This window comes from Elgaria multicarinata, chromosome 7 (genome assembly GCF_023053635.1).
Source record: "Elgaria multicarinata webbii isolate HBS135686 ecotype San Diego chromosome 7, rElgMul1.1.pri, whole genome shotgun sequence".
Classification (NCBI taxonomy): domain Eukaryota; kingdom Metazoa; phylum Chordata; class Lepidosauria; order Squamata; family Anguidae; genus Elgaria; species Elgaria multicarinata.
In genome coordinates, this window is record NC_086177.1 from 115,912,940 (window position 1) to 115,927,738 (window position 14,799).

Sequence of the window (14,799 nt, forward strand, 5' to 3'; positions counted from 1 at the left end):
AGCGGTATGAAAGTGGAACCAGTGACCTAGGGAGGTTGTGGGCTCTCCCACACTAGAGGCCTTCAAGAGGCAGCTGGACAACCATCTGTCAGGGATGCTTTAGGGTGGATTCCTGCATTGAGCAGGGGGTTGGACTTGATGGCCTTGTAGGCCCCTTCCTACTCTGCTATTCTATGATTCTAGTTCAGTTTTCTGCAATTCAGGGCATTCGCTTCTCAAATCAATGCATTATTTGCACTTCAAGGAGGGAACAGCAAAGCTCATGGATCATGAGGCCTCGGCTAACGGCAGCTCGTCCTCCTCCTTTCTCCTTTCAGTAGGGGTTCCGCAAGGCTCGGTGCTTGGCCCGCTGCTGTTTTCTCTATACATGCTGCCCTTGGGTAAACTTATTCAATCTCATGGCCTCCAATATCACCTGTATGCTGATGACACACAACTATACCTCTCATCTCCGGAACTTTCTCCTGATGTCCACGATCGTATCTCAGCATGTCTTTCAGATATCTCAGCCTGGCTGCTTCATCGCCGTTTGAAACTCAATATGGCAAAAACTGAACTGCTTGTTTTTCCTCCTAAACCTTCTCCTCATCTCTCATTCTCTCTCACTGTCAACGATGTCACGCTTACTCCGGTCAAGGAAACTCGTAGCCTTGGCTTTATATTTGATTCCTCGCTCTCCTTTATTCCTCATATCGAGGCAGTAGCTAAATCTTGTCGTTTCTTCCTGTATAATATTGCCAGGATTCGACCATTTTTGTCTGTCTCTTCTGCCAAGACTCTCTTTCACGCACTGGTTATCTCTCGGTTGGACTACTGCAACCTCCTCCTCTCTGGCCTCCCCTCATCTCACATCAGTCCGCTGGTCTCTGTCCACCACTCTGCTGCTAACATCATCTTCCTGGCCCGCCGCTCTGACCATGTCACTCCGCTTCTGAAATCTCTTCATTGGCTCCCAATTCATTCCAGAATCCAATATAAACTTCTCCTGTTGACCTTCAAAGCTTTTCACGGTCTAGCTCCTGCCTATCTCTCCTCTCTCATCTCACACTATTGCCCCGCTCGTGCTCTTCGCTCCTCTGATGCCATGCTTCTTGCCTGCCCAAGGGTCTCTACTTCCCTTGCTCGGCTTCGTCCATTTTCCTCTGCTGCCCCTCATGCCTGGAATGCTCTTCCAGAACACCTGAGAACTACCAACTCAATCACAGCTTTTAAAACACAGCTAAAAACTTTTCTTTTCCCTATAGCTTTTAAACTTTGAGTTTGTTCTGACTCTATACTGTTAGCTTCACCCTTCCCGGTGCCTGTTTACACTTCCCTGTGCCTGTTTGCATTCTCTTTCCCTCCTTATTGTTTACTACAACTTTATTAGATTGTAAGCCTATGCGGCAGGGTCTTGCTATTTACTGTGTTATCTGTACAGCACCATGTACATCGATGGTGCTATATAAATAAATAATAATAATAATAATAATAATCATTGGGAAGAACAAAGCTTCTCTCTCTCTCTCCAGCCCCAAGGTTACAGTCCCTCTCAAGCTAATCATTTAGATTCAAGAGCTGTGCTTCTACTGTTACACATTAATATCACATCGATGTAGGTCTGCTGCTGTTGATACGGGTATTATGTTTTATCCCTGTTTTATTTTGGTTTTTAAATTTCTTTGATATATATATATGTATTGTAATCCACCTTGAGTGTTATACTGCCATAGAAAGTTGGGGGCGTAAGTGTCCAAATAAATAACTGGATAATGGGCCAAGGTCTAGTTTGTGGCTTTATACATCCAGATATGTTTCGAAATACACGGAATGATGCAGAACTGCATTTTTTGTGATCAGCACAAAGAGAGACCTGAGCAACTGAGAGCATACTGGAGATGGTTTAAACTGTTTAGTGCTGAAAAGTGGTTTCTTGCAGCCATATTTGAATCAGACCTACTGCTGCACTAACCAAGCCCACAAGCGCAGGGGAAGTCCAAGCTGGAGAACAGGACAAACCGCAGAGGGAATTCATGCTCGCTCTGCCTTCCCATGTACAACACTGCCCACAACACAAGAGACAAAGACCAGCTAATTATCTGGCACTGCCCTGACTGAACAACCACTGCGCTAGCGAGCAGCTCATTTGCATGAAGCAAAAAAAAAAAGAGCCCTAATGTTGTAACTTGTCCTTGAAGGGACGTCGCTCCAGCCCCTTCACTGTTTCGGTTGCCCTTTTCTGCCTGAGAGAGTTACATCAATGGCATTAAAGAGGCCAGAGACCAACGCTTCCCTTGGTTGCCCGAGCCCCTGATTCCTAGTCCTCTCTTTCTAGAGCAGCCTTCCTCAACCTGAGGCGCTCCAGATGTGTTGGACTGCATCTCCCAGAATGCCCCAGCCAGCAGAGCTGGCTGGGGCATTCTGGGAGTTGCAGTCCAACACATCTGGAGCGCCCCAGGTTGAGGAAGGCTGTTCTAGAGGCAGAGCACTTTTCAGTGCCACTGTTTGGACCTCCAAAAGACTTTTAGATAAAGCCCCTTCCCAAATACTCCTGAGCAAACTTAGCAGTCCTGGCATAAGGGGAGAGGAGGCGTCCTAGAATCATAGATAGTTGGAAAGGGGCTATAAGGCCATTGAGGAATCCACCTTAAAGCATCCCTGACAGGTGGTTGTCCAGCTGCCTCTTGAAGGCCTCTCGTGTGGGAGAGCCCACCACCTCCCCAGGTAACTGGCTCCATTGTCATACTGCTCTAACAGTGAGGAAATTTTCCTCTTGTGGATCAGCAACTGGTTAAAGAACAGAGAGCAGGAATAAATGGTCCCAATGGAGGGAAGTAAATACTGGGGTCCCACAGGGATCGGTACTGGGTCCAATTCTTTTCAACTTGTCCAAGCAGTGAAGTGGCCAAGTTTACAAATTATTTCGGGCCGTTAAAACAAAAAGGGATTGTGAGGAGCTCCGAAAGGATCTCCCCAAACTGGGAGAGTGGGCGTCCAAATGGCAGATGCGGTTCAATGTAAGTGTGAACTGCTCAGAGAGCTTCAGCTATTGGCCGATATAGAAATGCAATAAATAAATGACGCACATTGGGGCGAAAGAAAAACCAAAAAACGAACTTCATGTTTACAGTGATGGGATCAAAGCTCACAGTGACCAACCAAGAAAGATCTTGGGACCTGAAGTGGGCAGCTCAATGAAAATGTCGACCCAGTGTGCAGCTACTACTTAAAAGGCAAAGTCCACGTTGAGCATAATTAGGAAAGGAACCTAGAACAAAATGGACAATATTATATTGCTCTTGTGAAAAGCTATACTACAACCCCACTTGGAATACTGTTCTGGTCACCACCCCTCAAAAAGGGTACTGCAGTCAAAAAAGATAGGCTAGAGTGCTGGGCTGAAAACAACAGAATGAAATTGAATAGGGATAAATGCCAAGTTCTACATTTAGGAAAGAGAAACCAAAGGCACACTTACAAGATGGGGGATACTTGGCTTAGCAATACTACAAACAAGAAGGATCTTGGAATTGTTGTAGATCACAAGCTGAATAGGAGCCAACAGTGCGATATGGCTGCAAGAAAGGCAAATGCTATTTTGGGCTGCATTAATAGAAGTATAGCTTCCAAACGTGAGGTACTGGTTCCTCTCTATTCGGCCCTGGTTAGGCCTCATCTAGAGTATTGCGTCCAGTTCTGGGCTCCACAATTCAAGAAGGACGCAGACAAGCTGGAGCGTGTTCAGAGGAGGGCAGCCAGGATGATCAGGGGTCTGGAAACAAAGCCCTATGAAGAGAGACTGAAAGAACTGGGCATGTTTAGCCTGGAGAAGAGAAGATTGAGGGGAGACATGATAGCCCTCTTCAAATACTTAAAAGGTTGTCCCACAGAGGAGGGCCAGGATCTCTTCTCGATCCTCCCAGAGTGCAGGACACGGAAGAACATGCTCAAGTTAAAGGAAGCCAGATTCCGGCTGGACATCAGGAAAAACTTCCTGACTGTTAGTGCAGTGCGACAATGGAATCAGTTACCTAGGGAGGTTGTGGGCTCTCCCACACTAGAGGCCTTCAAGAGGCAGCTGGAGAACCACCTGTCAGGGATGCTTTAGGGTGGATTCCTGCCTTGAGCAGGGGGTTGGACTCAATGGCCTTGTAGGCCCCTGACATAGAACTCTGATTCTAAGACTTAAGAAATGCTGGTTATCTGAGAATTGCATTTTGCTACCTCAGGGGTCACCAGAGGTGAATCCCATTAGCCAATGTTTTCTATCCTCGATGGTTCCCAAGTCACTTACTGTCAAAGAGCTGGAACCTGTTTTCCTGCAGCTGTGAGGTACCAGTTTCACAAAAGGAGCATTAGTCCAATGCAGCGGGTGTGCTGTATTCATTTGCCCCATTCTACTCTGTTCCTAGATTTAAATAGAACAAAGCCAAGCACTCGCTATGTGCGGAATGAGTATGATGTGAGTGATGGCTCTGCAGAGATCTCAACACAACTGTATTTGATCTTCTTATGCAGCCACTCTATTAACAGAGAACAAAAAACAAGGCAGCTTGGCAGGACATCACTGAACGTGAATCGTCTTCCTAGTCTAGACATCTCGGCCAATTTCTTTCCATCATATTTTATTCATTCCCTCGCTGGTCGGGATGCCAGCCTGTGCCTCTCCACTTGGGCCTCCGTCCTCTCCTCTACTCAAAAAGCTTCGAAGGATCAAAGCCAGGGTGAGGGGAGGGACATTACCAGGGCCGGTGCTACCATAGAGTCCACTCAGGCGGCCGCCTAGAGCGCCAAGGTAAGGGGGGCGCCGCACCGGAAGCCGCTCTCCCACAGCGGTTCTGAGAGGGCGGCTTTTGGGCGCACCGTTCCAAACCCGCCCGCCTGCTCCAGTGTCCTGGCTTTGCTTCAGCTGGGCGGGCCCCCCAGACAAAGCGAAGCCACGCCCGCCCCCCCACTCCAGCATCCTGGCTTCGCTTCGGCTGGGGGGGGGGTGTGGCGGCTTTGGAACGGCCGCCTGGAAGTAGCTCTCCCAGAGCGGCTTCCGGCCGGGCACCGTTCCGAAACTGCCCACCCCACCCAGTGTCCTGGCTTTGCTTCGACTGGGTGGGCAAGATGGCGCCCTGCACGCAGGTACGCTGGGGTGGGGGTGAAAGCAGCTCACCTGCCTAGGGCGCAAAATACTCTGGCACCGGCCCTGGACATTACCCTCCACGTACTGCCAGTCCTAGCAAGACTTCGTCCCGCAGGTACAAATTCCTTTTTCAAACCCAACATCCATTTTAGCACTCAGCAGGTCAAAGCAGATGCAGCTTTAACGCAAGCTTGTACTTAAGGGAGGAGCAAATTACAAATCAGGCATGGAGCCCCACTCCCAAGTCCCCGTACTATCAGGATTAGCCCATTTATTGAAGTCATTAACTTCAACAAGGCTACATGAATAAACGCTTTCAGTCGGCAAACTCAAAATAGCTCCAGATGCACCAGGAAGAAAGCAGAGCAATTCAATCGGCTGATGACAGAAGCAAGGAGCTCTCCCAAACATGGCAGTTACCATTCGTGGAGGGAGAAATCAAAGCAGACTTTGACAACAGGGAATAAACTTGCACTGAGCTAAGTGGGGTGGGGGGTAGGGGGAGAGGTGCAGGGAAAGAACTACAGGAAAGACCCACCATCATTTACAATAACATTCTTTCTACAATTCTCTCTGCAACAATCAAGGTCATATTGTTGATCCAATGAAGTACAAAGCAGCAAACATGAGTGTCGTGTAGGTGACTGTTTTCTGCAAAAGTCTCTGGAACCCGACACACTTCAAAGCAAGCCTAGTTATGCACAGCAATGCACAGTTACAAGATGGGGGATACTTGGCTCAGCAATACTACAAACGAGAAGGATCTTGGAGTTGTTGCAGATAACAAGCTGAATATGAGCCAACAGTGTGATATGGCTGCAAGAAAGGCAAATGCTATTTTGGGCTGCATTGATAGAAGTATAGATTCCAAAGCACGTGAGGTACTGGTTCCTCTCTATTCGGCCCTGGTTAGGCCTCATCTAGAATATTGCGTCCAGTTCTGGGCTCCACAATTCAAGAAAGACGCAGACAAGCTGGAGCGTGTTCAGAGGAGGGCAGCCAGGATGATCAGGGGTCTGGAAACAAAGCCCTATGAGGAGAGACTGAAAGAACTGGACATGTTTATCCTGGAGAAGAGAAGATGGAGGGGAGACATGATAGCCCTCATCAAATACTTAAAAGGTTGTCCCACAGAGGAGGGCCAGGATCTCTTCTCCATCCTCCCAGAGTGCAGGACACGGAATAACGGGCTCAAGTTACAGGAAGCCAGATTCCAGCTGGACATCAGGAAAAGCTTCCTGACTGTTAGAGCAGTACGACAATGGAATCAGTTACCTAGGGAGGTGGTGGGCTCTCCCACACTAGAGGCATTCAAGAGGCAGCTGGACAAGCATCTGTCAGGGATGCTTTCGGGTGGATTCCTGCACTGAGCAGGGGGTTGGACTTGATGGCCATGTAGGTCCCTTCCAACTCTGCTATTCTATGGTTCTAGTTTACTTGCATATAAGGAGCGAATTGGCCCTTCGTGTCTAACAAGAGAGAAAGCTTCTAAATTCGCTTTCTAGGATGCAATCAATGAAAACAATTTGCAACAGCAAAGGATGGAAAGAAGAGAATACACCAACTTTATGGCAAAGGCAGACAGAGGGAAGTGCTTAAGTGAGAAATTCCAGTCAGTAGAAGCGGTGAGTGCCACGAACTCTCCCCCTCCCAAACTCATCTGAACTGCCCATTTAGGGGCCTTGACCTAGCTATCAAACTGGGACACCACTTCTGGAGAGGCGGGCCTGGAAACGAATGCCTGTAGGCAGAGCTGCCACCTGGTTTATCCACTAGAGCCAAGCATTCTTCCGACAGGTGTAGCAGAGGGGGAATGAGGGGGAGGAGTTCTGGGACTTCTTCGCAGCACAGGAGCGGCGGCCATCCTGCCAAAATATGTGACAGACCTGCCTTGCTCCAGTGGATGGATGTAGCGATAATGAGGCTTTCAAGTTTTACTATTTATTTTGACAGAACAGCAGGGTCGGCATTTCAAAACGTCTGCCCTCCAGACGGTTTGAAATATTTATTTATTTATTTAGGCATTTGTATCCCTGCCCTATAGCACAAGGATCTCAGGGCGGCATACAGATAAAATCATACAACCAATATAAAACAATATACACAGCTAAAAACAAATTAAACCATTAATAAGCTAAAACCAATATAGAAATTATATAAAAAAGTAAAACCCGTTAAAATAATTAAAGCTATGTACAGGCTTGGTGAATTCAGCCATCAAAGGCTTTGTTAAAAAGCCGTGTCTTAACTTGGTGCCAAAATGAAACCAGCACCGGCACCAGTCGGGCCTCTAAGGGGAGGGCATTCCACAGCCAGGGTGCCACCACAGAGAAGGCCCTCTCCCACGTCCCACCATAGCGTATGCCTTGCGTTGTTGGGAATCGGAGGAGGGCTCCTCCAATAGATCCCATATCTCGGGCAGGCAGATATAGGGAGAGATGCGCTCCCTCAAGTATTTATTTATTTCATTTATTTATTACATTTATATACCGCCCCACAGCCGAAGCTCTCTGGGCGGTTCACAAAGTATCAAGAACCCAAGCTGTTTAGGGCTTTAACCGTAATTACCAACACCTTGAATTCCGACCGGATGCGTATTGGCAGCCAGTGCAATTTCTTTAAGACTGGTGTTATGTGGTCTCTGTAAGATGTACCGGTCAGCTCTCATAATCCCTGATCATTGGCAATGCTGGCTGGGGCTGATGGGAATTGCAGTCCAACACCTCTGGAAAGCAGCAGGTAGCATGAGGAAGTCAGAAAATGAGAAAAATGATCAAGCAGAGGCTTTTTTTTTAAAATGGAAGCACTTCTTTGAAAGATGTTTTGCATTTCTAATTAAAAGTTAAGGGTGCATTTTAGCTGGCTGAAGGTCTTTGCTTAAAGCTCAATGTATTTTCCAAGCTGAATTTCCACAGCCAGACGCAAGCACCAATGGGTTCAATGGAACTTACTCCAAGGGACTGCAATCCCGCTGATGCTAATAAGTGGGGTATCACGTGGGAGGCATGCATGCACACATGATGAGCTCCTGCACGTCAGGATTCATCACAGCACCATTGGCTCTGAAGCCTGCACCTCAGTGAAAACTTACATCCAGCGGATGGCCCAGCAAGCCACCTTCTTACCCAAAATGTAAGAACAGTGTGTACAGGGAAAAGGCTGGGAAAGGCCCCCTGTTCTTAAGGGCCCTGCCTAGCCACAGATCATATTGGGGACATTTCGGGTACCTGCATGGACTCAGTTTTAGCTTTTTCAATCTTCTCCTGCTTTTCCCGCCAAATCTCATCTGCCTTAAACCGTTATGTTTCCAGTTTAGTTTTAGCTAATTCCAATTCATGGGATCTCTCTTTTCCCCTCGTTTCCATTTCTGCTTTCTCCACTTCCATTTTAGCCTCTCTGATTCAACAGAGCGCTGCCCCTCGCTCTCCTCAGAACTGCCTTCTCTGCCTCAATGTTTAGGCGTTCTGCCTGAATTGCTTGGCGTTCCTCTAACTCCCATCCTATTCTGTTCTCTTAGGATTTCAACATAAGCAGGAACAGTCATTACTGGATTTTTATCACGAACCCCCTCACTAGGGTCAGGTACTCGGTGTTTTATTAATATTACATTTAATTCTTCTGCGGTCTTCCCTTCGTAAGCAATCTTTAAAACCTTGCACTTTTCACTTAGGGCATCTTTTCTCAAAAGCCCAGATTCCTGCCATTTTCTGAGGGAAATTATGTTTACTTTTTTGTTAATTCCTTCTTTATTGTCTCCCCTGAGACCTGGCGTGTCTTAATCTTGTTCTGAGATTCCTGTCAGAACTCCTTTGTGTTTACTATGGCCAACACGATCACCGTAGTCTGCCCAATAGCACTGGATCCCTTCGTCTCCCACTGCTACTCCAGGGGAAGAACAGAGGGAGGAGAAGACTTCCAGGGCCATTGCAAATGCCCCCGTGGATGTCCGGAGCTGCACAACAGGAGGCTGCAAGTTCGACCCTGAAGCAGTTTAGCTGGGCATGAAGATCTAAGATTTCATAGAATCATAGAATAGTAAGAGTTGGAAGGGGCCTCTAAGGCCATCAAGTCCAACCCCCTGCCCAATGCAGGAATCCACCTTAAAGCATCCCCAACAGATGGCTGTCTGGCTGTCTCTTGTGTGGGAGATTGGTCAAGAGTGGGGAGATGATCCATACGATGTCACAAAGACCTAAACGGGCCAGGTTTAAGGTTCTTGTACTTGTGTACAAAGCCCTAAACAACTTGGGACCAGGAGACCTGAGAGAGCTCTGCCTTCTCCCTTACCAACCTCCCCAGTCACTGAGGTCATCCGAGGGCCTGCTCCTGGTGGTTCCACATAGATCCATCCTCCGATTGGAATCCACCAGGGGAAGAGCCTTCAGCGTGGTGGCCCCCCTCCTGTGGAATTCCCTGCCTTTGGAGGTCAGGCAGGCGCCAACCTTGTACTCCTTTCGGTGCCTAACATGCAGCCTTGGATTACTGTTATTGCTTCTTTTAAATTTTGTTTTAATTGTTTTATTGTTTTTATTTTCATTTTACCTTGTACACCACTCTGAAATTTTTCGATGGGGAGCGGTATATAAATATTCTAAATAAATAAATAAATAAACTGGCATCTGCTGGAACCTGAAAGCTTCAGGAACCTCTGAGACCTCCAAAAGTGATCTTGGGATATACCCAAAGCCCACAAATGATCCTTCCAGCCAGCAACATGCTGTACTTACTTTTCACCCGTGATTCCGACATCTTCCTTGTATTTGGGTTTCCAGCCCACTGATCCGAGTCCTGCCGTTCAAGGCGCAAAGCTCCAGGAGGCCCTATTTTGGCACAGGGCTACGGCACGCTCCCACTATGAACACAAAGTCTAGGAGACACTGTTCAACTTCAGAGCCCGAAGGACCAAAGTTCACCCCTGAGGCTCAAGGAAGGCTCAGAGGTGGTAAGGCCTCCAGGAGCCTATTCCAGTTCCACGTAGAAAAAGAGGAGCCAGCACAGGGACTTCTGCTTTGCCTCCAAGCCTCTGGCTACTTCCAGATGATGACAGGGAACAGGTCATCTCCAGCCCACTCATCCTTTCAAAGGAAACATCTGAGAAGACCACACTGGAGGCACCAGCTTCCTTCCTTCTTCCTCGCCCTGTGAACAAGATTGCAGTCCTTAAGACAGATGGTACCATAAGTTTTTATGCTTGCGTCTAGTCGTTCACCAACTAGCCATTCATTCAGTCACACTGGACATCACCCAAACGGTCTGTCAAACTGGCCAAGCAAGTGGTGTGCTGTGGTGCAGAAATGCAGCTGAGATAGATAAGACTGGCTTTAAAAAAACAGCGCAGATTTGCCTTCCTTGACACGAGTTGCCCCCTGAAGACAAGAGTCAAAACACAACCATAACAAACACCAGGGGGGGAAGGAGAGCAAAAATAGAACTGTAATTATTTGGATGCTGAAATCTCAAAAACATGGCCCACACAATATCACTGACACAGCAGTCATTTCTGCAGAATGTTCTGTGGCCAAAAACATGAGCAGTTGATCAATAGTGTGCATGAACGCTTATGCCAAAACAAATTTGTAAGTCTATAAGGTGCTGCAAGATTTTTTGTTGTTTTAGCCCTTCAACAGACGCTCTGGGATAAGAGAGCAGGGCCTGAGTGCCGAGGCCTCCGTTTCAAAGCCACAAGCACCCACCATCACACAGTGCTCTTGCTGAGAAGACAGCCGTGGGCTGGTGCAACAGCCCTCTGGGAAGAACATTCAGAAGTCCTCTCTAGCTTTACTATAGCCATACCTACTTGAAAGCCCAGGAGAATCGCAGGGGGCAGCTGGTCTGCGTAACTGGAGCAAGCAGCCAAAGCCCGTAAGGAGAACCCAATATGAAAACACTATCTAAGAACCCCTTTGTCTGGAAACAAAGCCCTATGAAGAGAGACTGAGAGAACTGGGCATGTTTCGCCTGGAGAAGAGAAGATTGAGGGGAGACATGAGAGCCCTCTTCAAATACTCCAAAGGTTGTCACACAGAGGAGGGCCGGGATCTCTTCTCCATCCTCCCAGAGTGCAGAACACGGAATAACAGGATCAAGTTACAAGAAGCCAGATTCCAGCTGGACATCAGGAAAAACTTCCTGACTGTTAGAGCAGTACGACAATGGAATCAGTTCCCTAGGGAGGTTGTGGGCTCTCCCACACTAGAGGCCTTCAAGAGGCAGCTGGACAACCATCTGTCGGGGATGCTTTAGGGTGGATTCCTGCCTTGAGCAGGGGGTTGGACTCCATGGCCTTGTAGGCCCCTTCCAACTCTGCTATTCTATGATTCTATGATTCAGCATCAGTGCCTCTTGCCTGTATCCTGTAACCGAGATGTCTCCAAAGCCAGCCATCCTATTCCATCCAGTCCCCCGCCCCCCGATAGCCACATCCTGGTTTGTTTGACTGACAATCATTTGGAGGTTTTCCAGTTTGGAACAATTCCACCCCCACCCCATTCTTAAAGAAAGAGCCAGTGTTGTGTAGTGGCTAAAGTGTCAGACTGGGAGTCGGGAGATCCGGATTCTAGTCCCCACTCAGCCATGGAAACCCACTGGATGACTTTGGGCCAGCCACAGAATCTCAGCCCAAACCACCTTACAGGGTTGCTGTTGTGAGGATAAAATGGAGAGGATTATGTACACTGCTTTGGGTTCGTTGGAGGAAAAAAAGGCAGGATATGAAAGCAATAATGATAATAAATTTGAGACTTCAATACAGGCAGGAAGGGGTTCAAGCTACTAAAATAGGCTGCCATTTTGGCCCCTCCCACCACTGGAATGTGCCCCCCCCCCCCGGGGAGCATCTCTGAAATTGAGTTTGGCCCTCGGACTCCCCACACACCTGCCTCAATCTACAAAGGCTTTTGAAGCTCAGAATTCCAGGCCGAACACCTCAGATACTAGAACTACTTCCTAGTAGAGGGGGAACACTTTCTGCATCTGTTGACAAAAGCTTATGTCACAATAAACCTTTTAGCCTTCGAAATGCTACAAGCCAGTGTTGTTTGTGCTGCAATAAACTAACATGCAAAGAACACATCAAAATGGAGCGAAGTGGGAAACGGGAGGAAAAGCTAATATTGAAAAGAGCTCCTAGAATGCAGAAGTAGGCCACAAACAGAAGTGTTGCAAGGTCGGCCACTTTGCGGAGCACACAAGGCCGCCTAGCTGGGGCCAGAGCAAGGCCGCCTGTAAGGAACAGCTAGATCATAGAATCACAGAATAGCAGAGTTGGAAGGGGCCTACAAGGCCATCGAGTCCAACCCCCTGCTCAAGGCAGGAATCCACCCTAAAGCATCCCTGACAGATGGTTGTCCAGCTGCCTCTTGAAGGCCTCTAGTGTGGGAGAGCCCACAACCTCCCTAGGTCACTGATTCCATTGTCGTACTGCTCTAACAGTCAGGACATTTTTCCTAATGTTCAGCCAGAATCTGGCTTCCTGTAACTTGAGCCCGTTATTCTGTGTCCTGCACTCTGGGAGGATCGAGAATGGCAGCTGGTGGGCAGCAGTCGGGCGAGGCGGCGCCTCTCCCAGTACCCAGGGGACCCACATAAATGGGCACTCTCTGCAGTTACTGAGGGTGGAAGCAGCCACTGCTACGAACCCAGGCTGGGCGCCGTGGCGGTGGCAGTGGTGGTGAGACGTCTCTGCTCACCAGGCACGCAGCGAACACTGTGGGAGAACGGGGTGTGGAAGGGACCTGTCTCCAGGCTCCCGGTGTCACCCCTATTTCATGCACAGCCCTTCCCCAAGCCTTGAGAGCAGCCAGGGCAGTTGGCTCGCCATGCGGGGCTGCCAGGCAAGGAAAGGCAGAGCCAGGTGGGCAGCCCTGGACGCCCCCAGCAGCAGCCGCCTCAGGGCATGCGGCCTCCTCGCAGCAGAGACTGAGGAGCGCAAGGAAGGGCAGGCAAGGAAGGGGGCAGAGGAGGGCGGCGGAGGGGGGACCAGCAGCAGCAGCAGCAGCAGCAGCTGACCCACTGCTCTAAGGGCAGACCCCAGGCTCTGCCCAAGCCCAGCAGCCCCTCACCCAACACACCCACACCCCTCCACCCCCCCCTGACCTTGACTCTCCTCCCCCCCCCCCGCCTGCAGCACAGGGCCCGCAGCCAAGAGAGGGAGGGATGGCGCGGCAGGGAGGGCGGGCGGGACACCTGGGCCCCTCCCTCCCTCCCTTACCTGCGGGCGGGCGGGCGGACAAGCGGCTGCTCCCGCCAGGAGCCACCCAGCGCAAAGCGCAGGACGCCTGGGTCCCTCCGTCCGTCCCTCCCATCCACCCGCCCACCGGGCTACGCCACTCACCTGCTCTGGACAGAGCGGAGTCCCTCCGCTTCCGGGTATTTAAGGCCCCGCCCTCACCTGTGCGAGAGGGCGGTGGGCGGGGCTCCCTGGCTCCGTCCCCGCCCACTCACCGGCTCTCCGTAGAGATACGAAAGAACTAGAGCCGTGGCTCCTGCGGTGCTTGACGCCCTGAGCGAGACGGGGCTCCGCAACGGGCAGCAGCAGCAGGAGGAAGGCCCCTCCCATCGCCACGCCCTCCAAAGGCCCCTCCCATCGCCACGCCCTCCAAACCGGCGCTTAACGGCAGCGCAGACCCATTGAAACAAGACACAAGTAACTTAAGTCCCATTCATTGTAACGGGTCTACTTTACGTAGGACTAACATTGGGCACTATCCGCCCCCCTCCCGACTCCGCTCTAGACTTTCTTATCTCTATGGGGTTCTGACATGACTCCGCCCCCTAGGAGGAGCCAAAAAGAAACCCCCGCAAACGACGCGCATGCGCGACACGACCCCCCTCTCGGGGCGGGGCCGTGCCTCTTGCGCGCCTCGCCTCGTGACGAGCCGCGTGGGGGGAGGGGCTGCCCGGCTGCGTCTGAGGCGGGGGCACGTCGGAGTCCTGGGCCCGGGGACCGGCGCTCCCGTGGACGGTTGCGGGGCCGCTGAGGAGGCCTCGCCGGCTTCCCCTGAGCTTGTGGGTGGGGTGGGGGATCCCGGCGAGGCCTCCCGCGAGGAGCGGCCCGCGAAGGGCGTCTCTCGGTCGCCTCAGGGCGGCTCCGCTGGGCCCACAAGGCCGCATCACGTTTACCACAAGCATGGCCACCACACAAACGTCTCTCTGCCCCGGATGCAGCCGTGTGAGGGGGAAGGACGCGGGCCGGGGGTGCCGATGGCGCCTGCTTGGAGCCGAGCTGGGGCGGTTGTGTGCTCTTCTCCCACATTAGAGGCCTTCAAGAGGCAGCTGGACAACCATCTGTCAGGGATGCTTTAGGGTGGATTCCTGCATTGAGCAGGGGGTTGGACTCGATGGCTTTGTAGGCCCCTTCCAACTCTGCTATTCTATGATTCTATGATTCTTGGGGCTCCGGGGCTGCAGAAACCCCCTCTCTGCTGCCTCCGCGGTGCTAGGAAGAAGGGGCCGAGAAGCGCTTCCTCCCCCCCCCCCCCGCCTCGTGATAAGAGGCCTGGTCTGAGTCAGCGCCCCTCACGAGGCCCCGGGGCCGGTGTCACACCTTGGGCCGCAGGCGTGTCGCAAGCGCCCCGGCCTCGCGCTCCTTCCCTCACAAAACGGACGCCGGGGCCGGTGGCGGCGCAGCTGCCGGGCTGGACCTTGAGGCCAAAGTCCAGGGGCCCGTAGGCCCCCCCGGGGGGGGGGGA

General features: G+C 50.9%; 1 protein-coding gene across 3 annotated transcripts in view; it reads right to left on the reverse strand.

The window, feature by feature from the left end:
• Positions 1-14,799, reverse strand: part of MROH1 (maestro heat like repeat family member 1) — a 77,957-nt gene that overhangs the window by 47,276 nt on the left and 15,882 nt on the right. For 2 of the 3 annotated variants that reach the window (XM_063131252.1, XM_063131250.1), the window contains exons 1-2: positions 13,443-13,531; positions 9,838-10,249 (exon numbers count right to left, since the gene is read on the reverse strand). In XM_063131252.1, coding sequence (XP_062987322.1) covers positions 9,838-9,859 — 22 coding nt within the window. In that variant the 5' untranslated portion in view covers positions 9,860-10,249; positions 13,443-13,531. Of the gene's footprint in view, positions 1-9,837; positions 10,250-13,442; positions 13,532-14,799 lie in introns of those variants that run through there. The other variant, XM_063131251.1, reaches the window with a different exon arrangement.